The 24,235-nt window shown below is 38.8% G+C and overlaps 2 protein-coding genes across 7 annotated transcripts in view; both read right to left on the bottom strand.

The window, feature by feature from the left end:
• Window positions 1–1,689: 1,689 nt before the first annotated feature.
• LOC115505293 (torsin-1A-interacting protein 2-like) overlaps window positions 1,690–24,235 on the bottom strand; it is a 36,452-nt gene continuing 13,906 nt past the window's right edge. For 5 of the 6 annotated variants that reach the window (XM_032591736.1, XM_032591738.1, XM_032591737.1 and 2 more), the window contains 4 exons: window positions 9,625–9,801; window positions 6,531–7,052; window positions 3,471–3,575; window positions 1,690–2,703 (listed from right to left, as the gene is read on the bottom strand). In XM_032591736.1, coding sequence (XP_032447627.1) covers window positions 1,913–2,703; window positions 3,471–3,575; window positions 6,531–7,052; window positions 9,625–9,658 — 1,452 coding nt within the window. In that variant the 5' untranslated portion in view covers window positions 9,659–9,801 and the 3' untranslated portion in view covers window positions 1,690–1,912. The remainder of the gene's footprint in view (window positions 2,704–3,470; window positions 3,576–6,530; window positions 7,053–9,624; window positions 9,802–24,235) is intronic. The other variant, XM_030302813.2, reaches the window with a different exon arrangement.
• On the bottom strand, window positions 18,317–18,937 carry LOC115505294 (torsin-1A-interacting protein 2). The gene has a single exon (XM_032591739.1). It carries the CDS (start codon window positions 18,851–18,853, stop codon window positions 18,458–18,460), a length of 396 nt encoding a protein of 131 aa, XP_032447630.1. The 5' UTR covers window positions 18,854–18,937; the 3' UTR covers window positions 18,317–18,457.

Below are 24,235 nucleotides of genomic sequence, written 5' to 3'. Positions count from 1 at the left end.
GGCTCTGTGCTGACAGTTCGGAGCCTGGAGCCTGTTTTAGATTCTTTGTCTCCCTCTCTCTGGCCCTCCCCTGTTCATGCTCTGTCTCTGTCTCAAAAATAAATAAACGTTAAAAAAAAATAAAAAAATAAAACCTCTTAGAATCTATTTTCCATGTCTGCTTCCTTTTACTAAGTATAGTATCTCTTGCATTTCTAACCATCTAGTTAAGAAATGGGCTGCATTATATAATATGCCATCACTGCACAGCAAGTAAACCAGCATGGTAAAGTTATGCTACCACACCCATATAAAACCTATTCAATTAGTTATTAAACTCTATTCTGCTTAAATTGTACTCAAACTGTCATCCTAGACAATTATAAAACTCCCTTCAGGGGAGACAGAAATGATGATTAAGAGAAATTAACAAAATCATCAGAGAGATGCTTAGCAAATACTGAGGTGCCTGGGTGGCTCAATAGGTTAAGCATCCCACGCTTTTTTTTTTTAACGTTTATTTATTTTTGAGAGACAGAGAACGAGTGGGGGAGGGGCAGAGAGAGAGGGAGACACAGAATCTGAAGCAGGCTTCAGGCTCTGAGCTGTCAGCACAGAGCCCGACGCGGGGCTCAAACCCACGAACGCGAGATCATGACCTGAGCCGAAGTCAGCTGCTTAACCGACTGAGCCATCCAGGTGCCTCAAGCATCCAACTCTTGATTTCGGCTCGGGTCATGATCTCACAGTCACAAGACTGAGCTCTGCGTCAGGCTCTGCTCTGAGTGTGGAGCCTGCCTGAGATTCTCTCCCTGCCTCTTTCTCTATCCTCTCCTGCCCCTTCACTCTCCTGCACACACGCTCCTGTGCACACACTTGCTTAAAATATATATATATGTGTGTATGTATATATATATATATATATATACATGTATATATATATGCTTAGTAAATACTAGTTTATACATTCTGCTGTTCATCTATAGGTCTTTATCTTTCATAAACAGCATGTCTATACAATAAACCTGTATTTCATCCTCTTCCAACTCATGAGTTCTAATACATTCATCATTTTCCTACCCATTTTCCTATCTTCTAAGATTTTTTTTTCACTTAATCAGCAATTTTCAAATTTCATTATCAGTGGAACTCTTTGTTCCAATTATATCTTATGGAGAATCCCACTACCTGAAGCAATCAAATGCAGAACCTCCCTGATAAAAAGAATAGGGTTGCCAGTAGACATACCTTGGAAATCATGGTTCTAAAACATTCAAGAAAGCGAAGTAAAGATACAGCCAATTGGAATTTCTTCATTTCCAATGGTTATAGTTAATTCCTTCCCTTGTTTCCAATTTTCAAGAACATTTCTTAAGAACAGTTGCTTTTACCTTAGCCCATTAATGGAATAAAAGCACAGTGCCTTACATACAGTTAAGTACTTGAATTCATATTTCTTTTCAAACTATTCAAAAATACAAATTAGTAGATGTAATCCCATGACTAGGTTATTAAAATCAGTTTTTAAAATATTTTAATATGTGATAGAAAAAACATTTTTTAAATTATCCTTGCTTCATAACTGTAACTGCTGTAGTTCAGTCCAAACACTACCCAAAAGACTCCTTAGACTCTCAAGAAAACAAAAATCATTTTAGTCATTCTGAGAAGATTATCTTCCCATGCAATCATTCTGTTGCTCTATTTCTGGATTAAAAAAAAAAAAGCCTCAGTTATATATTCTATGCAGATTTCAAACCTGATTTCCTTCAAAGGCCAGGGAAAAAAGTTAAGTTTTGTCAAGCTTAGAAAGATTTTACAAAAGGTAAAAAATGAGAATTTTTTTCTAAAATAAGCTCATTTGTGTTCTCCAGGCTTTTCATAACCTCCTTCCACAGAAACAGAAGGCTCTTCAACTAACTTTTTAATAAATCTAGGCCTCAAAAACCAACTCCGTGCTTAAGTATAAAAGGCACCCCTGTTCTTCGATGTCCCTCACAGGCTGGACGGGCAGCACCAGGTGTGAAATCCGGCTCCAGAGGCCACTCAATTTGTCAGAGTCCATGTGGTTGAAGGAGCTGGGAGTGTCTGAGTTGGTAAACCTGGCCCAGAGGAAATCTCTCACTTTTTCTTCAGTTTCCCTTGGGCCGACACTTGCTTCTAATGTTTCCTCCTCTAGGAGAACAGTCAGGACCAGGGCCACATCTTTAAAGGCAGCATTCTCATGGTCACAATACTTGTAGAAGATTAAGGTAGAGCCTGCGGGAAGGGATTCAAAGTGGTGCACCACAGCAGCCTTCTGGCCATTCTCAAATCCTGAGCTCAGCTCCGTGTCAACCAACTGCTTGACCACGTCACTGTCCTGCAAGGTTCTTGCAGCCCCGTCAATCTGAATGGCAGAGACTTTCTGGGAAGAGGTATAGGCATCCGCAACGAGGTGGCTCAGGCACTTCAGGGTCTCTCTTCCCTCCTGAGCTGCTGTAAATATGATGGTGGCTGGCTCAGTGGGGTTTGAAGCATTGAGGTGTTTCTGGAGAAATTTACGTCCTCTCTGCCACAAAAAGGAACTCTGGCCTGGGAATTTATCCTTCAGTTGGCTGAAATGAACCAAAAAGGCCTCCAAAGCTGGATTTTTGGGCACTTGCTGGGCTGAAGAGGAATAGTAGCTATTACCCCAATTTAGCAAAACAAGAGTCGTGACCACAGAGCCAAAAAAGATGGAGCCTGTCAGAGAATGGGAAAATAAAACACAAAATTAGAGAGAAGGTGGATCAGAAATAAAATCTGTGGTAAACTGAAATGAGTTAGAGACACTGCCAGATTTTACTAATTGTGGTGAGTTTCTTTCGCCTGAATCCTTTAAACTTTGAGCTAATTTAGGTCTACCAGAAACACTTCTCTAATTTCTTAGATTTAATTATTTGACGATACAGTATTTTTGTTAAAAGTTAAGTTTATGTATTTGTTGCTATAACTAATGATGCGATTTAGAAATGATCAGGATAGTCCTCCTCCCTCTCAAAGTACCTGTTACTTCTAATAGGCCATTTTTTCTTAAAGGGTCAAAATGTAAAAATGCCACGTGGAAAGTTATTACTCTGTAAAAAGTATTTTAGTTTCTTATTTACGAAAAGTCCTTCCTCCTATGGGAATTCTCATTTTGTTCAGGATGCCAAAATATCACGGTTACCAGATAACCAGGATGGTAACAACATGGTTACCAGAGGGGAAGCGGGTGAAATGGGTGATGCGGATTAAAGAATTCACTTGTTGTGATGAGCACCAGGTGTTGTATGGAACTGCGAATCACTATACTGCACACTGGAAACTAACAGAACACTGTATGTTAAGTACACTGGAATTAAAACAAAGTAAAATAAAAACAAAAATACTAAAACAATGAAATTGTTTAAATGCTAGTCTTCTAGGTGTTTTCTCTGAGGATTTCTGAATGTGAATCGACACTGCAGTAGGACCAATTTTGTTCTCACCATAACGCAAATAATCCTTTTTATTCATCTTTCTTCTGGTATCCAGTGCACTCTCTTTCTTTTCTTCCAACCTTTGTGTTTCCTGTTGATGACTTTCAGCCTCTGCTGGGGAAAAGGAACGTTCTCTTTAGACAATATGCTAACGGGGTATCATACACTCTAGGCCTCTTACCAAATCAAAGAATTATTAGGCTGAGAGGATTTCTATACTTTCTTATACAAAGCTAACTTTTTTCCTGTCTTTTCCTTAAGACTATTACTTTTATTCTACGTAGAACAATAAAATGAAGTCCTCACTGGCCCTTACATCAAGGACAAGAGACAAGCACCCTAATATTGCGGCCAAACCTATCTACAATGTATTTCGACAAAATGTTTAAAATCAAAAAGGGATTTTATGGGGCGCCTGGGTGGCTCAGTCAGTTGGGCGTCTGACTTTGGCTCAGGTCATGATCTCGCGGTCCGTGGGTTTGAGCCCCGCGTCGGGCTCTGTGCTGACAGCTCAGAGCCTGGAGCCTGTTTCGGATTCTGTGTCTCCCTTTCTCTCTGACCCTCCCCTGTTCATGCTCTGTCTCTCTCTGTCTCAAAAATACATAAACGTTAAAAAAAGAAAAATTAATAATAAAATAAATAAGTAAAAAGGGATTTTAGAAGTGTTAGCTGGGGGCACCTGGCTGGCTCAGTCAGTAGAGCATGAGACTCTTGATCTCAGGGTTGTGTGTTCAAACCCTACACTGGGCGCAGAGTTTACTTTAAATAAATAAATATGTGGCAGCTATTAAAAGATAAAGCATACATAATAAAACATTTTTTTAAGAAAGAAGCATTAGTTGTACGCAAGACTCAACATCACAGGGCAAGGACACTCTAATTCCAGGGTTCAAGTCACATGGCTCAAGACCCCAAGCATACACATAACGAAGGCCCTAAGTTTTGAGACAGGAGAGATTACTGTACAGGTACAAAACAGCTCACAAAAGTAGGTTTGGAACTCTTGATGGAATCATGAAAAGTAAGGAATACAAGATTAAGAAAATTTATGAACTACGTAAAAATGTAGGTGTGGGGTGAGACACCAATCTTAAAATGTGTGGCTGAAAAAAAAGGAGGGCACTATTGTGTAGCACTCGAAGGCACTCTACGGTATAGGTGTGTGCTTACGGGAAAAAGAACTCAAACGGTACACTCTATTAACATAAAGAAACAGGTGGCTAGGTGGCTCAGTTGGTTGAGCATCTGTGGCTCAAGTCACGGTCTCATGGTTTGTGAGACTGTGGGATCGGGCTTGCTGCTGTCAGCCCAGAGCCTGTTTCAGATCCTATCTCCCTCTCTCTGTCCCTCCCCTGCTCATGGCTCTCTCTCTCAAAAATAAATTAACATTAAAAAAAAATAAATGAAACAGTTTAAAAAAAGAAAAGAATCATCTTCACCTATGAAGGATAGTGTATTTATTCACATAATACTAAAATATAGGAACTTAAGGTATCATAGCATAGAATATGAAAGGATCTTTAATGATCACCTACTGTAACCCCACCTTACCTATCCTGACAAAAGGCCCAGGGATGGGAAGGGTTTTGCCCAAGGTCACATAAAGAGATGTGGCTAAGTGGGGCACCTGGGTGGCTCAGCCGGTTAAGTGTCTGACTCTTGGTTTCAGCTCAGGTCATGAACTTGGGTTTGTGAGTTCAAGCCCCGCATCGGGCTCTGTGCTGACAGTGTGGAGCCTGTTTGGAATTCTTTCTCCCCCACCCCCACCCCAGCCCGCCCGCCCTCCCTCCCTCCCTCCCTCTCTCTCTCTCTCTCTCTCTCTCTCAAATAAACCTTAAGAAAAAAAAAAGAGATGTGGCTGAGTTTAGAACAAGATTTCTCATCTGCTAGATTAGTTCATTCCATTATATTAAGCTGCTCTGCATACACAGACTGCATTTTTAAAACAATATTTTCTTCCTCCACTCAGTGAACCTGCATATGATGGGACATAATAGTTCATACAAGTCACATTCATTCATTCATGTAACAGCCATTCATAAAGTTGCTTCTCTGTGCCAGGTGCCACAGAGACATAATGGATGAGAGAGAGAGAGTTCTTGACTTCCCTGAAGTTACAGACTATACTAATGATTAATGAACAAAACATGTATTTGAGATAGGTCACTGATTTATAGTGAAACATGAATTTCCAGCCCTTAGTCAAGCCCCTGATGAACAGAATGTGTAATATTTTATGTTCGTTTGCATTGGCCAATAGGCATTTTAGACTGAGCTCTTCTAAGTACTTATAAAATACATATCCACACATTGAATTATAGACAGTGAGAGCTGGATATCTCTTGTCCAAATTCTTCATTCTACAAATAGGAAACTGAAGTACCAGGAAGTTAAGAGACTTGCTCAAGGTCACCCAAGCTAGCAAGTGGCAGGGCCACAACTAGAATCTGTGTCTCTTTTGAGTTCCAGCTAAGGACTTAGCCACTAGGAAGACAATATCTTCGTAAGAAAAGATATGATGGTTATTCTCCTTAATATACAAGAGGAGAAAATCATATAGAGAGAAATTAACAGATTTGCTCAAAGTCTTATAAAACTAAAATATGACTGAGTTAAGGGCACTGTACCACTGATGCTGGTTTTTAAATATATCCATCTCTTGATTTACGTAGTGTTTAGTTCCCCAAAAATTAAAAGCTTTAAAAAATTGTAAATAAAAAATACGCTCCTAAGAATTAAAGAAAAAGCTAAAGTTTTAAAAAGTCAGGCCTTCCCCCACCGCCCCCCCCCCTTTTACATCTTACTACATTACTACAAACAGTAAGTAAATAAAAATACTGTTTAAAAATGCAGTTTATGTATTGGAAGCTACGTAAGTAGTGTAGTGAGCTGGTCTAGGAGATGAGAAACCTCATTCTAAGTTCAGTCATATGTCTTTAAGTGACCTTGGGCAAGGCCCAAAGGCCCTGGTCCTATGAAGGAAAGAGAAGCTGACAAAAAGGCCCCTGACCTATGCTGTGTCCTCAGTGACAGAGCAATACGAAACAGAAGTCCAGTGGGCTCCCTTACCTGGCGCCAGCAGTCGCCTCCGCACTGTGTCCTGGTTCTCTGGCCCTGCATGGGAACGATCAGGGCTTGGGGCATCCTGAGGGTCCATGGCAGGTGGCTCCTGTGCAACTCCAGGTCCGCTGCTCACTTCCTCAGGGAGGGCTGCAGAGTCGCTTCGTAAGAGCACATCATCTCTTCCCACCTTGTCACTTGGAGAACAGCTGGGTTCTGGATCCAAGGGTTTTTCACCTGGACTTTCTGAATCAGGGAGTTGATGGCCTTGCTCTTCATCCTGAAAGCTCTGGTTGTTCTCATGTTCTGCTTTATCCTTTGGATAGTTCCCATAATTTGTTTCATCTGAATCTTCTGATTGATCACCTGCGTCTGCACTTCCTGGACCTATATTTTCTACCTCTTGGTGGACTTTGTTAAGACCACAGACAGGGTCTGGGGTCTGAGCTTCTTCAGTGGTACTTGCTGTGACTATGGTCTCCTGTGCCTGAGAACTTACTGATGGGTCATTTTTCAAATCCTCTTGAGAGGCTATTGAGATAAAAATTTATAATTTTAATTGAAAATAACATCCCTATTTTTTTGTATTTTAACAAGGTCCCTAACTGAATAATAAGTAAAATGTATATAGATTTTTATGGTTAGCAAGGCACTCTTCCTAAACATTATTTCTCTTGATTTCCACTAAAGGTAAGACAAATTTATTATGTGTTAACAAATCTAACAAATAATACTAATGTAAAACTATTTTGAATAACAGAACCAATTTTTGTGTATTAAACACATCCTCTTCCCTGATGAAATAATGTATCTAGGCAATAATCATCAGTAGCAACTAAAACCATTATGCAAAAGGCTTATGAGAAGTTTTATAATGGATGAACCAGACTCACAACTGCTGAACCAGCTGATCAATCTTTAACATCACAAAACCAGGGAAAACCAGACATCATTAACCTCCTAATTCAATGCAGTAGGAAGTACACTATACCACGTATAGTATTCTTTTTAAAAAAAAAATTTTTTTTAATGTTTATTTTTGAGAGAGAGAGACAAGCAGACTGTGAGTGGGGGAGGGGCAGGGAGAGAGGGAGACAGAATCAGAAGCAGGCTCCGGGCTCTGAGCCATCAGCACAGAGCCCTACGCGGGGCTCGAACTCACAGACCGCGAGATCATGACCTGAGCCGAAGTCAGACGCTCCACCGACTGAGCCACCCGGGCGCCCCTCACGTATAGTATTCTTGCCAAACAAACGAATTGATATATGATCAAGATTCTAGAGCTACCTACCAGTTTCCATGAAATACAGGGATAGAGGAATATATTAAATCATGCCTCAGAACGTAATTGGTAAAACCCAGGATGGGAAAATTCAAAGGGACAAAAGACTTCTGTTACTTTAATAACAGCAAGAGACAAAAATAAATGGCAAGGAAAGAAAAAAAGGAGGGGTGCCCTACTGATTTAGAGAAATGAAAGAGACCAAATGCACCAATCAAAGGCAATGTGTGACCTGTTTGCATCTAGTGGCAAACAATTATTGAAAAGTATTTATGAGATAATCAGGAAATTTGAATGCCAGATATTCCTTCTTACTAAGGAATTACTGGTCATCCTTTAAGTACAATATATTGTGATAATTTTTTAAAGCATCCTTTTAGAGGTAAGTATTCACATATTCATGGCTAAAATTACACGATGTCAACAACTTGCCTCAAGAATATGGGTGATAAAGGAGAGTGAGAAACTACAGATGAAACAATATGTTGGCAGCAGATGGGAGCCATTTGATGCGAACATGGTATTCATTTCATCTCTCTCTCTCTACTCTTATGTATATGTGGTATTTTTTATAGTAAAGCCTTAAAAAAAAAAAAAAAAAAAAGGCAACCTAAAAGATAAATCAATCAAATACAGAGAGTGGCCCATTATAAAGAAAAAAAAAAACAAAACAAAAAAAACACCAGCTGTGGAGAAAAAAAAGATTAAGGAGGCAAAAAAAAAAAAAAAAAAAAAGATGTTGAGACAACTGGAGAAGTGTACATACTGATTAAATTTGTGATAATATTAAGGAACAATTATTAATGTATTTTCCATGTATGATGCTATTTTAGTTACTTTAAAAAATCTATCTTTAAGAGATATAAACTAAATGATATAATGCCCTGGATTCGTATTTAAATATTCCATGGCAGGCAACAAGATCAACATTATACAGGTTATAACTGAAATTTAGATGATGAGGGGGCCCTGGGTAGCTCAGTCGGTTGAGTGTCCGACTTCGGCTCAGGTCACGATCTCGAGGTTGATGGGTTCAAGCCCCATCTTGGGCTCTGTGCGGACAGCTCAGAACCTGGAGCCTGCTTGGGATTCTGTGTCTCTCTCTCTCTCTGTCCCTCTCTGGCTTGCACTCTGTCTCTATCTCTCTCACAAAAAATTGAATTAATATAAATGTAAAAAAATATTAAAAAAAATTTAGGTGTTGAAATAACTATATTATACACCTGAAACTAATTATTACACTGTAAATTATTAACTGGTATAAATGAACTGGAATTTAAATAGACTTAAAAAAAAGGAACTAAATGTTGAATGCATGGGAATTCATTATAGTATTCTACTTTTATATATTTTAAAATATCCTCAATAAAAGGCCTAAGTAAATATGCCCTTCTCTTCTGAAATATCTACTTCATAATTTGCCTGTTTGATAGCTCTTACATATATATACACAAGCAGGATGAAGACTTTAAATTTCATCTTTCCCTAGAATTGAAAGATCTCTAAACAGATGGCACATCTGTTTTCTTGATATAAAAAAAAAATACAGCTCTAAAAACTGGTCTGCCATCCCCTTCTAAGATGCATGCATTTTTCTAACACTATGGGTTCCTACTACTGGAGTCTCTAAAACATTAACCTTCCTTATAATTCAGGTCTGATGTTATGGTGGACTTCAGCAAATAAAAAAGAATCATCATCATAACAAATTAATCCACTAAGCTAACTTCTTTACTTCCAAACTTCAGGTTTCAGTCACCTGAGATCTTAGTACAGGTCTAGATTCCTACAGCATGAACCTGCTGTACAGACTAGTCTTACCCTCTGCAGGATCCCTAAGTCCTCTGTCGGCCATGTTTGTGTTCTAGCTCTTCAGACTTTGGGATACTTTTTGTTAATGTCTGTTTTTTCTTGTGAAGATGTCTTGTTTTCTTCTTGTCCCAAGTCCCAACAGACTCATGCTTCCCGTGGACCCAGGAAACAAGGCATATATAGTGACTAAAATAAAATGAAAAGAATTAAATGACTTTTTATTCATACATGGGAGAAATGCCGATTTCAGCTTCATTTATTCAATCTGTTTACTCTGAGTAGTAGCTCCTCTTCGAAACTTTTCTGGTGAAGAAGAAATGTTTTCTGGTTTTAGTGAGGATCACCAAATCCTTAACTACAAGTAGAAAAAAAAGTTTCAGATTATTAACCTTGCATGGATGCCATAATCTCCTAATATGTTCCATTGTGTTGAAAGGATCAGAAAGGCCAAGTGGCCAGAATCTTAAAGAGAAGTTCTTTGAAAATGGAATGAAGAGTAATTCTAAGAGTAGAAATTTAAGTCACTGCTCGGTTAATCATTGCAGGTTTCCTTTACGTCTTCAGTTTCTGCCCCATATCAATCTCTCAGCCTATTAGAAGCTTTCACTTATCATTATTAAGTAACAATGCACAGGGAGTACCTACAAACTAAGGTGGCTGACTTGGTGTCAGGTGTAGGAAATAAACACGGGAGTTATGTCACTGCCTTTTTAGTGGGTTTCTCGCAGTATTCTTTTTAGATCGCTTTATACAATGCCTTTCCGTGCAGTGCTCAAAGACGACTCATGTAGAAGTTACTATGAACTATATACAAAAGGAATCAAAATCAGAGGCAACTCATAATAAAATGTTCTATCATTTTATAGTTAAATCATTTTTTGTCAGGAACAATACTTTCCTTATCTGTAAAAGTGACTAAGGACTGCTATGAGGACTAAATATAAAAATATATGTGAAAAAGAGGTTTAGAAAGTGTTACATTGATAGCCTAGTTGCAAGGCTACCCAACTAACTTTATGTCTTTTTCACAGCACTCTTTTGTAAAATTTAATTTTACAAAATAACATTTTAATTCCACATGTATGGTATTAGCCTAGTGTAGAGTAAGAACTCCGTATTTTAATTAAAAATAATATGAATAAATAAATGGATACATGAATGTATACAGTGGTACCAATTATAAACTTGAAGGGAAGGGAGGAGTTAGAGGCAGGCTTCCTTTCTGCTGGTGTGAACATTTAGGAACACGTCTAAGATTTGGAGAGTTCCTTGTCACCCTTTTATCTTCTTCAATCGCCTGAGACTGGGCTTCCAGCTCTCCTTTTCACATTACCATCATATGCTGCAATGAGGGTTTCTCTCCTATCCTAGTTCATGAAAGAAAATAAAAGGTCCTCAGTCTTTTTCAGATTTCTTAAGACAATTTTTTCCTGCCAGCCCAAACCGAGAAAACAACGGGTAAAACTTTCCTATGCACCAGGACAAAAATTTTAGAAAGCAAACAGGCTATCACACAATAACTATAAGGTATCTCAAAATAAAAATTAAAAGGTACCTGGTAAAAAAACCTAACAACATATATGCAAGAACTTTATAGAGTGGTGTGAGTTTTATGCTATGTAAATTATACCTCAATAAAAATGTACTAAAAAAAAAACTTTAGAAAGAAAAGCATAAAACTTTATTAAAGGACATAAAAAAGACCTAAGTAGAGAAATATATTACATGCATAGACAGTAACACTCTAAACCAATAATGTCAATTCTCTCCAAACTAATCTACGGATTCATTGTAAATTAAAACAAAATCTTAAGACAAGTTTTTGATTGTTGTTTTGTTTCTTACAGAATGGACAAGCTGACCCTAAAATTCACAAAGAGCAGTAAAGGATTAGGAAGAGTTAAGGTAATTCCGAAGGAGGGGGGCTGGCTACCTTTATCAGATATATCAAGACTTATTATAAACCTACAGGAAATAAGAATAAGGGCATTGGTGCAAGAACAGACAAAGAGAATATACAGAATAAAGAGCCAGGAAATACATGCATACATACATAAAGGAAATTGGCTAAGTGACAAAAGAGAAAGAACGCATTAATGAGTAGTTTGAGGACAAGTGACAACTCAAATGGGAAAAAAAGTTAAGATTTCTACATACCACCTGACACAAAAGTCAATATCAGATTAAAGACCTAAGTATAAAGAGCAAAACTTTGAATTTTCAGAAGAAAATACCAAATATCTTTATAACCTCAAGGTTTTCTTAAACAAGATATAAAATACACAAGCCATAAAGGGAAAATCTGACAAATGTGATCACATTTTTAAAATGTTAATTTCTATACAAATCATCAAAATCAAAGTTAAAACATAAATTCACTGACCAGAAAAATATCAGCCAACACATAAAATCAGCAAGGGATTAATATCCAGAATACATAGACTCCCCCCAATCAGTAAGAGACAGATAATGCTATGAAAAAATAAATGGGGAAAAGAGGTGAACAAACTGTTAAATGAAGAGGAAACCTAGCAGTCTAATGAATCAATAAGAGTGGTTAAGGAAATGCAAAATAAATAAACAATGACATACAATACCATTTTACAAGCACCGACTGGCAAACAAGTCGGGCAACACCAGGTGTTGGTGAGGATATGGATACACTGAGAGTTTTAAACCCTATTGGCAATGAGGTAAACTGCTATTCAATTCTGGAGAGCAATATGGCAATTATCTGGTAAAGACAAGACACACAGATTCTACAAACTGGCAATTGCACTTTTAGACACATGCCGTAGACAAACTCTCCCTCAAGTGCCCACTGATATTTGTGGCAGCATTGTTTAAAATGAGGGAAAAAATGAGACCACCTAAATGTCCATGAATAAGGAAGAGGATTAAAAAAAAAAAAAACTGTGGCATATTCTTACAATGTAACATTATATATGGCAATTAAACCAATGAATTACCTATCTCAAAAATTTGTAAAAGTGCAGTATTATAACTTTTACATACAAGTTAAGAAACAAACTTATACTATATAGAGTGATTCAAAAGAAGAACAAATGGCATAAATATGAACCGATACAAGCCACGACATGGATATATCTTAAGAAATGTGAATGAAAAAAGACCCACACATAGGAGTATCTGCCAAATGATTCCATTTATATGAAGTCCTAAAATAGGCAAATGGTTATTTACCGTAGTCTATAGTGACAGAAAACATAGAAGTGGTTACTGGGGGAAGGAGTACTCACTGGAAAAGGGCATGAGGAAAGCTTCTGGGTTTAGTAAAGTGTTTCGTATCTTTATTAAGGTAGTTAACGTTTGTCATCAAAATTAAAATTTGTACATTTTATTGCATGTAGGATACCCTCAATTAATTTGGTTTCCAACAAACAGAACTGAACGCTTTCAAAAATGTATTACTTGCTAACTAGGATGCAGCCAATAAACACTCTGCAAAAGGAACCATTACAGGGATTTCTCTAATCTTAAAACTGCTCAGTAAATACCTTTCTTGTCACAAGGCACACGTTCCTGTAGCCCATTTCATTTAGGCCCTTTGTAACAAACATATCACACTGTTCATAGCTGAAATGGTATTCCCTCAATGCTACAAGAAGTGGTACAAACACAGGGGTTCTTGACACATCCTCACAAGAAGTCACATGGTGGGAGATCTGGAGACCAATATTCCAGAGGCAGGTCAACTTTTTGAGCATTATCCAATCCATGCCATGAAATGTGTACATTAAGAAACTCTGGACTGCATAATGGAAGTGAGGCAGGGCCTCATCCTGATAGAAAATGGGGATGTTGGAGATTTTGCAGCTGTGGGAAAAACCATTCCATCATTGTGTCCATGATTATACCATCATTTCCATTTGATGGATCTTTGGCAAAAAGGAACTGATGAAGACCTGTGTGCTTCACGTGGCACAAAAGATTTACTTTCAGTGAATCCCTGAAAAGTTCCATTGTAAAATGTTGTTTTTCAATGTCCCACATATGTGGAGGTTATGATCCATTTTTCCACTTTTTGCACTTCCCTGTGACCCTGAAACCTGCAGCAAGACTTGTATCAATTTGCGTTAACAGTCTCAATGCGGGCTTGCAACAGGTTAAACAGATTAGTCTCCATTTATGGAAAATGCTCCAGATGGTAGGCTGAGGGATGCCTTCCTTAATTTCCACATCCTGGGACTTTTGTAAACAAGGACACGAATTTGCCTCACTGCTTCCTCTGCAGATGTGGCCGCGTTGTGTTCTTTTAAGATGTATCCTTTCTGTTCCATCTCATTGCACCAATGGTAATGGTGACTGATGGGTATGTATTCATTGTCTGGTAACGCATGACCTTTGCACTGCAGCAATACAACCAACTTCAGCAGACTCCAACATACAAAATTAAGTGTCGAAGAGAAACTCTACAAATTGGTGCACATCACATTTATGTATAAATGTTACTGTTACTGAATAATAAAATTTTGAAAGCAGTCAATTCTTTTATTGTTCTGTACACTGCTTAAACAGATATAAAATAATTAAACACATGAACAGAAAGGATACACATAAACTTCCATTTGGTGCTTGCTTCTGCTGAAGGAAGGGCAGGAATAGGAGGAGGACAAGAATGGGTCTCAACTGTGTCAACTGTATCTTGAAAAAAAAAAAAAACAAAACAATGGAGGCAAATGTGGCAAAATGTTAACGTATTTTAGATCTGAGTACCTAGTGAGTGTTATTTTCTGGATTTTTCTATATGTTCGATGTAGTTAATACTTTTGTTAAATGAGTAATAAAACGGATCAGCTCTGTGAGGAAAAAAATCAAAAGGCAAAGCCTGTAATGGTAACTCTTTGAGCTCACAAGCAATGAATTTGTGTTACAGAGGTATACTTCAACAACAGCCTCCCATGCACTTTGTCATAACCAGTTGAAAGGAGACAGGACAAGAAAAAGCTGCCGTTGAGAAGAAAATCAGGGCTGGGAGACCAGCAAGACCTCACCCAACCTCTATTCATCCTGTAACCTCTATGGGAACCAGTGAGGGGAGGGGACGGAGACCTAGAGACCTGGGGAAGAAGGAAGAGGCAAGTACCAGGAAGCACTGGCATCTGCAACACTAAGTGGTAAATAAGGGGGGGGGGGGGGGGGGGAGAGAATATGAATTAGAAGCCTAGCAGCCAAGATACAAGAGTATCAGTCAGTCAATCTAGGATGGTAATTTAGACATAAATGCCATCATGACAAATGTATGGTAGTCCGGGCCCAATAAGTATATGTACCTTTTTCTGCCTTTAAACACTTTTATTTTAATGAATCCTGTCATTTTAGGCTCTAGGGATAAAAATCAGGTTCTCTTGGCCCTCAAGTAATATATACTTCTGCCATGGCTACAACATATGAAACATCTACAACAACAATATATAGCTAACATTTATTGAGCGTCTTCTTTATGCCGAGCAGCATCCAAAGCATTTCATGTATTAATTCATTTAATCTTCACAACAGTCTTATGATGTATGGATTAATAGTCTTATTACTATTTTACAGACAAGGAAATGGACATACAGAGAGGTTAAGAACCTTACCCAAGAACACACAACTAGTAAAGGCAGAGTCAGGATTTGAACTCAATCTGACGGTGGGACCCAAGCTTTTAACCGTGACACTAAAAAAAAAAACTTGTAGTGAACATACTGCAAAGTACCCTGAATCTAGGTCTGAATTGTGACTCTAGCACATATGACCTGGGTGATTCTGCACATATCCTTCAAATTTTCTCAAACTGCTTATTTTAGTGTTGTGGAAAGTCTCAGGTGATAGAACAAATCACACAGCAATTACATCTACCACAATTATGACTGTAAACGGGCCTAAAAAATGTGACAAGGATTTCCTTGAGAGCATCCATCCCCGTAGGCTTCTTAATCTTTATACCTAACACCACTGGACTCAACTACAACATCAACCTCAGTACCAAGATCAAGGGAGTCCTTCATTGGAAGGGACTTAAGAAGTTTTTGGTAATTCAGGATTGAGCTCTAACAATTGGATTTAATCCCAGTTCTAAAATTAAGACTATCCTTATCCCTACATTTCTGAGTTCTACCTGTTCTCCTATACTTTTTCTAGTCCTAAAGACTTACTATGTGCCGTATGATTGGCATATATTATCACATTCAACCCCAGAACACTATGAGGTAGGTTATTACTGCACTATTTGACAGATGAAGAAACTGAAGAGAGAGGTTAAAATGCCCAAAGTCATTTAACAGTGCCAGAATTCGAAGATGAACACAGGTCAACTGGCTGAAAAGGCCATTGTTTTTCCTCCGTAATAAGCAATTTTCAAGTTGTGTTAAGATTCCATGGAGAATCAAGGGCTGTCAAAGACCGAAGAGACGGAAGGGCATATGGCTCATCTCACTCTTACAGATATATGTAGCATGCTGATTGCCACATACTCCGGATTCCACGCAATTCTTTTATGCCTTCCTGCCTGCCTGGGCTTCCTTCTCCTATCACTTAGAGATCTTAACTCAGTCACCCACAACCCAAGATACCCTCCTCTTCAGTAGATATTTCTTTCCCAGGCTACCCCAGCATGTTTCTTTCAACTTTCCACTCCTAAGTCTGCCATCAAATAACAGGAAGTACTCATAAAAGTCATTTTTAAAATGGCCACCATTATATATAAGTAGCAGTATCAACTCTGCCACAGTATGGAAGTAGATTAATTCGGCTCACATAATCTAAAATGTTGGATAACCCTCTAGATCATTTGTCTTGAGAATTAATTTTAGAACATATTTGTACTTCGAGAAAAATGTGACTGACTTATAACCAGAAATATCAACAGCAACCTTTAGTCTGACACGAAACCTCTTTAAATGTCACTAGCAAAATACAGTAATTATCACTACCATGCAGTATTGTGAGTACTCAGTTTCCTTCCTTTTAAAGCCAGATAACTAAACACCACAGAGGTGCTGCCACTGTAATTCTCAAAGTATCCATACAGCACCTGCATAAGAATCTCCTGCAGCACTATTTATAAATGCAGATTCCTGGGCCCCAAGAGCAACCTAAGGAATCAAAATTTCTGTGAGATCAAGAAATGTGCATATCTTCACAAGCTCATCTAGGTATTAGTCTGAAAATCAACAGTACATATCCATTTCATTTTTTTCTACTATTTAAAGGAGACATTAGTTAAAACCATCTTTGGTTAAAACATTTTGCCAATACTTAAAATTGCACATATGTAAAGTGTTTGTCAGTATGTGTTTGAAAACATTTAGGCGACAATAATATTGATCAAAAGCAATACCTCTAAATAAAACTTCACTTTTTAGAAAGAGCTTTAGGATAGTGAAGGGAGTTATTAACCAAGGGTTAATGATAAACTAACTAGTCTTCACTCAATATAGCAGTCCACACACTTTATTCAGCAATGTAACAAGAGAGAAGTTCCATTTTGATAGACATAAGGCAGATACAGGGTAGATCTCCAGGGTACATCCTTTATACAGAATAACAACTTCAGGTTGCACAACATGTGGTAGGCATTTGTCGCATACCAATAGCCATTCCTTGCTTATCCCTTCCTAAAAGAGCCCTGATTTTATTAGGGGACACAATATATCTTACCCAGGCATTGCTCACCCCATTCCCCTTTGCCAGGCCTCTCAGGCTCTCTTGTGAACCAGTACCTTCTAATGAGATTTAAGATGAAAATCTGCAAGGGACTTTGGAGAAATATTTTTTTCCCAAATAAAAAAAACTTGAAAGGAAAAAGCATTTTGTATCCTACTTCCGGCCTTTGATTGGGAATGAAATGTCTGTAACAGCAACAGCCACACTGTACTCACTGGGGAAACAACTATAAGGACAAAAAGCTTCCATAAGGATCCCAGGGGGGAAGAACAGAAAGAGCCTGGGACCTTACGAACATTGTTGAGCCGCTACACAAGCACTGAATTATCTAGTATCTCGAGAGGGATTTTACAATTGTTCAGTGGCCTCTGAGATGTTTTCAACAGATTTTTCTACGTTTCTCCCATACTGTGGTTCCATGATTCTCATAAACAAGTGAAGACCAGAATGTGGTCAATGTCCAGCAAAACATTCTTAGTTCTGAGAGAGATGCTTCCCCTAGACTGTTCATAGTATCTATGGAGTCAAGCTTGATACCGCCTTTCATCATCTATCTCATATCATAGTATAAGTACTTTTCCATTTCCAGGGGAAGACATTCTAAGTTCAGTCACCACAAAGACAGGATAGTCTTTGCTTATGCAGAGCCAAGTGAATATAGATAATGGTATTTCTGCACGTTTTTGTATAACCTATGTAAGTGTTACCATGGGTTAATGTATAAGAGATGGAATTTAGAACAATGTAGTTTCTTATTAAAATATCTAGCTGTTTTACTGGAATAATCTACAATCCAGCTGTTAGGGATGCTTTCCCACAAAAGTTATCACGAGAAGTATCATTATGGTACATACAGTATAGGGCCTCTCCTCCAGGACTACCCTGTCATATGTCCACAATAAGGCTGTGGAGCTTTCTAGGAGGGGTAAGCGAATTCCAAAACATAGGGAACATGGATTAGACTGGTTCTAGATGAATGGTCTGGCTGGAATACTGACTAAATTCATGCTGAACAAAATATGTGTAGACCATGGGAGCAGATCCAACAATTTAATAAGCAGGTCCCCAAGGTAGTGACGGTCTATATCATATTTAGAAAGGAGTCTTTTTTCCATCTTCCTTGGGCTACGAGTACAAAACTCTAGAGTCTCCATGATTTTGAATGTTTAAGAAGTTATTTGTTTTGGCCAAGTTTTTTGTTCAAGGTTTTATCTGTTCTGGTCAAGATTAACTGCAATGCAGGGTTAAAACCAGCTACTCTAGAGTCATGGATCCTTTTTCTAACCAGTGGAGGACCCAGAAGAAATGGGTGGCAAGCTTTTTCAAAGGTCCATCTGGTAAGATTTTGGGGAGCCCACTCAAGTGGGAAAGACCAAGGAAGAACAAGACTTCTATTAGCAGGGTTATCAGGGTAACACTCAGGGCAATAATCAGCTCTGTTAATACGGTCTAAGAATACTTGGTAACATTCATTTTCAACAAGTTCAGTCTGGTACAACCAATGGCCTAGTTCTAAACTAGGGAACCACTGTTGTCCACAGTCAGGGCAATGTGAATTATCTGAGAACATCTGGGCCTAGAAAAACAACACAGAAAGCAATGTAACAGTAAGAGGCAACAATGACACAGATACCCAAATAACCAGTCCTATTACAGGTCTGGTTTAGCAATTTCTCAGTCTGAAAATACTTGGCAACCAGAGTTAAATTTGGCTTGCACCTCCGTGCAATTCTTCAAGATTTCGTTGTCTGTTTTTCACTCAATTGCAACTCAGTCTCTGAACCCAGGGACCGATTTCGTCTATAATGTTGTCAGTCGCTTATTAGCAGCACAGATCTCAGAATAGTTCCTTGAAATCCCAGCTTCTCAAGAAAAGATGGGGCTCTAGTCTAAATTAGTTATTTCTCCTTGTGTGTTATCAGCTGGTGGTATCATGCAGAGGCACTTGGCTTACTCTGCTTTGCTGGTAAATTATTACGTCTGCTTGGTGAAACAGAGGAGCTGACAGGTCCAATGGGTCTTTTGTGGGCGCTGGCACTTGTTGTTGTAACACAGGTACCCAAGTCTTAACGCCTTGGCACTTTACAGTGATGGAGGGGGGTCAGGAAAACCTGGTAGAGTCCTCTTGAGCGTGGATCCAATGAAGTCTTTCTTGGGAGGACCTTAATCAGGACACAGAGAAGTAGCTGATGTTGAGTTGGTTGGAGGGTCTGGAAATGCTTCACATACCTGCAAATGATAAAACTTCAGACGACTCATATGGGCTTTGAGTTGCTCACAATATTATTAGAAACATGCATTTGGAAATCATTTGAGCCAGTCAAGGTGGATGAGAATTGTCTTGTGGGTTTCTCCATGACAATTTTATATGGGTTCAAACCAATGTATCTGTTGGGAGTTATGCTTATTTTGGGCACTAGGAAGGGTTTTGGTTCATTTAAGATTTGTATTAGCTTAGTATTCTTAGGACTAGATTTCTTTTTGCTAACTCCTTTTGCATTTTAGTAATAATAAAGTCTGTATAATCATGTTTAATCTGGTAAAACTTTGAGATTTCTTGTGTATCTCTTCTGTGAAATGGGTAACATATATGATATTCCTGTAATGTGTGGGATAACATTAACAATGGTGACAGCCTTTCTACAAAAGACTTCAATCCATCCAGGAAAATGCTTACAAAATCATCAGGAAATATCGTTAAAAGCTAACTATAGGAAGTTGGAGGCAATCCTTTTGAAGACTGAAAAAGAAACCACGAGGGACAGGTTTTATTACCCACATCTATCTTTATAGGTTTATGCGCATTATAATGTTTAATAAGGCAAGTCAGGTATAGTCTTGAGCAATAGTCCTGAGCAATTCTTGGAAAATATTTAGAAAATAAGTTGGAATTTATAGATACTATCATCATTTTTATACTCCTTCATGACACTGAATGCAACAAATAAATAAGGTTGGGTACTAGGATGTATGGAACAACTGCATAGCCACCTAGAAAGTACTATGTGCCAGAGTACAACATATACCTTGTTTTTCTGCAGTGTTTTGTGAGTTCTGAGGCTTGATCCTGTGAGAGCAGTAAGAGACACAGGGAAAGGTGTGAGTGCTAAGACTATATAAAGATTTGGCCTGAAAAGCAGAGGAGTGAAAGCCTTAGCTGTGGTTTGGCCGAAGCATCTTCCTTACAGACTATCAACGGTAGCTGTGATACTCAGATTTTAAAATGGCAAGTTTAAGAGGTAACTGAAGAGTTTCTGACAGTGCTGCAATACAGGGCTCCTATTCTGATGGGAGCCCCAGATGAGGTGAGAAAGTCAGTAAATATACTGATGTACTTTTTGAGGTTAGGTAACAATGCATGGGTGCGGGCTACCAATTCAGCTCCTCATTCGAAGTGAACAACAGAAGGGACGCAGGGATCCTGACTTAACAACCTTTATGGTGACAACACTGAACACCTGAGGGTCCACTGACAAGAGCACCAGAGTAAGTTTCGGTTATTGAATTGGGAAACCTTGCAGTCTAGTACATGGAACAAATGAATAAAGCCACACAATCGTGGGGCTCAACATAAAACTCACTAGTAGAGTTATATGGCTAAGTCTAACACTGAAAAGATAAGAAATTGTGGATTTTTGGCACGAAACGGGAATATGCAATTGAAAGCACAAGACAGTATATTCCACATCCACCAGACTGGCAAAAATCAACAAGTCTGACAATGGGGACTGCACACTCTCGGTAAAACCACCCCTCCCCCAGGACTCCATGTCTCCACTGGCAGTGTCAAGAGCCAGACCTAAAGCTCCAAGTACTCAAAATAAACCCACCCTTCCCCCAACCTTCATTTCTCAACTTCAAGAGTCCACAAAGCACTAGAGACCCAAGTATTCCTGATTTCAAGAACTCTAGTTTTCCTCATGTTTCAGACAAGACAGCCCCTCCTCTGATCCTCTAAACCACTATGGGCCAAGAGTCAAAAAGGGACCCCAAAGCACTAAGTGCTCAGAGTAAGATTACTTATCACCAGCCTCTTCCCTCATTCCTAAGCCTTACCACTGATAGGTGAAGAGGGCCTCCTGAAATGCTCCTGGCAAGATTCTCAAACTCCACTCCCACCCCCCACCCACAGCTTCACTGACATTATCAGCTTGAAAGCATCAGGCCCAACCAAGCTCATCATACCTGTATCTCTGTTTATGCTGACCACTAAATAAAGCCCAGGGCCTCGGAGTGGTACTTCATCCCCTGAGTCTCGAATCCCCATATAGATCCAAGAGCAGACGAGATAACGTCCCCTCTCCTTGCTTTGTTGTTTCCATTTTGATATAGTAAACATTTTAGCCATTTGTCTGTACTGAAACATAAAATCCCTGAGAATAGGGCTTTTTGGCTTTTTATTTACCCAAGTAAATAAGGTTGTATGGAACAACTACACAGCCACCTACAAAGTACTATGTGTCAGAGAAGTACTCATGTTTATGTGCCCAATAAACATAAATGGTAAATACAAATAACTTGAATCCTTACACTCTAACAATAGGAGCATAAATTAGTACAACCACTTTTGGAATTAATTTGGCATTATCTAATAAGGCTGAAGGTGTGCATTTCCTAGAACTCTGTAATTCCACCCTTAGGTATATAACCCAGAAAATTTGCACATCTGCATTTGAAAACATGAATGTAAATATTCACGGTAGTACTGCGTGTAACAGCCAAACAGCCAAAATGACAATGAACGGTAAAATGGATAAACAAATCGAGGTAGGTATATCTTGTTTTATTGCACTTTCCTTTACTGTGCTTCTCACATACTGCATTTCTTAAAAATTGAAGGTTTGCAGCAACCCTGCATCAAGCAAGTCTATCACTATCATTTTTCCAACAGCATTTGCTCACTTCATGTCTCTGTGTCACATTTTGGAAATCCTCACAATATTTCAAACTTTCTCATTATTATCATATGTGTAACAGTGATCTATGATCAGTGATCTTTTATGTTACCGCTGTAAGTGTTTCGAGGTACCAGAAACCACACCCATGTAAGACACTGAACTTAATAAATGTTGTGTGTGTTCTGACTGCTTCATTGACTGGCTGTTTCCCCATCTCTATTCCTCTCCTCAGGCCTCCCTATTCCCTAAGACACAACAATATTGAAATTAGGCCAATTAATAATCATACAATGATCCCTAAATGTTCAAGTGAGAGGAAGAGTTGCACATCTCTCATTTAAATCAAAAGCTAGAAATGAGTAAGCTCACTGAGAAAGGCATGTAGAAAGCTGAGACAGGCTGAAAATCAGGCCTCTTGCACCAAACAGCAGAGTTGTGAAAGTGAAGAAAGTTCTGGAAGAAAATGAAAAATGCTGCTCCAGTGAACACACAAGTGCTATGAAAGTGAAACAGCCTTACTGCTGATACGGAGACAGTCTGAGTGCTCTGGAGGGAAGATCAAACCAGCCACAACATTCCCTCCAGCCAAAGCCCAGTCCAGAGCAAAATCCTCACTGTCTAATTCTATGCAGGCTGAGAGAGGTGAGGAAGCTGCACGAGGAAAGTCTGAAGCTAGCAGAGGTTGGCTCAAGAGGTTTAAGGAAAGAGGCCGTCTCCGCAAGATCAAAGTGCAACGTGAAGCAGCAGGTGCTGGTGTAGGTGCTGCAGTAAGTGAACCCGAAGATCCAGCTAACTTACTTAATGAAGGTGGTCACACTAACAACAGGTTTGCAATGTAGATTAAAACAGCCTTCTATTGGAAGACGATGCCATCTGTGACTTGCACAGCTAGAGAGGAAATATCAATGCCTGGCTTCAAATCTTCAAAGGACAGGCTGACTCTCTTGTTAGGGACTAATGCAGCTGGTAACTTGAAGTTGAAGCAAAAGGCTTCTTTTTCCCCCATTCCAAAAATCCTAGGGCCCTTAAGAATTATGCTAGCTACTCTGTCTTTCCTATATAAATGGAACAAAGTCTGGATGACAGCACATCTGTTTACAATATGGCTTACTGAATATTTTAAGCCCGCTGTTGAGACCTACTGCTCAAAGAGATTTCTTTCAAAATATTACTGGCCATTAACGATGCACCTGGTCACCCAAGAGCTCTGAGGAATATGTACAATGAGATTAACGTTACTTTCATGCTTGCTAACACAATGTCAATTCTGCAGTCCATGAATCAAGGAGTAACTTAGACTTTCAAGTCTTATTATTATTATTATTTTTCAAGTCTTTTTATTTCAAAAGTATGTTTTGTAAGGCCATGGCTGCCACAGAGAATGATTCCTCTGATGGATCTGGGCAAAGTAAAATGAAAACCTTCTGGAAATGATTCACCATTTTAGATGCTATTAACAACATTCCTGATTGATGAGAAGAGGCCAAAATATCAACATTAACAAGATTCTGGAAGTGGGTCCCAATCCTCACAGATGACTGAAAGTTCAAGACTTCAGTGGAGGAAGTAACTGTAGATGTGGTAGAAAACAGCAAGAGAACTAGAATTAGGAGTAAAGCCTGAAGATGTGAGTGAACTGCTGTAATTTCATAATAAAACTTTAATGGATGAAGGAGTTGCTTCTTATGGATGAGCAAAGCAATCCATAGAGATGCTTTCTTGAGATGCAATCTACTCCTGCGAAGATTGTTGAAATGACAACAAAAGATATAGAATATTACATAAACTTTGCTGATAAAGCAGTGGCCCAGTTTAAGAGGATTCACTACAGTGCTGAAAAGAAGTTCTAGTGTGGGTAACATGCTACCAAACAGCATCACATGCTACCAAGAAATCATTCATGAAAGGAAGAATCAATGGATGCATCAAACTTCACTGTTGTTTTTTAAGAAATTGCCATAGCCATCCCAACTTTGAGTAACCACCACCCTGATCAGTCAGCAGCCATCAACATCAAGGTAAGACCCTCCTGGCACTTGTTGGGATGAGCACTA

The sequence above is a fragment of the Lynx canadensis genome, chromosome F1, assembly GCF_007474595.2.
Source record: "Lynx canadensis isolate LIC74 chromosome F1, mLynCan4.pri.v2, whole genome shotgun sequence".
In the NCBI taxonomy this organism is placed as follows: domain Eukaryota; kingdom Metazoa; phylum Chordata; class Mammalia; order Carnivora; family Felidae; genus Lynx; species Lynx canadensis.
This window is presented reverse-complemented; position numbering and strand designations above follow the sequence as displayed.

Bases quoted from the DNA above. Each gene is read 5' to 3' on its own strand.
- LOC115505294 (XM_032591739.1), bottom strand. From the start codon at position 18,853: ATGTTCTCAGATAATTCACATTGCCCTGACTGTGGACAACAGTGGTTC.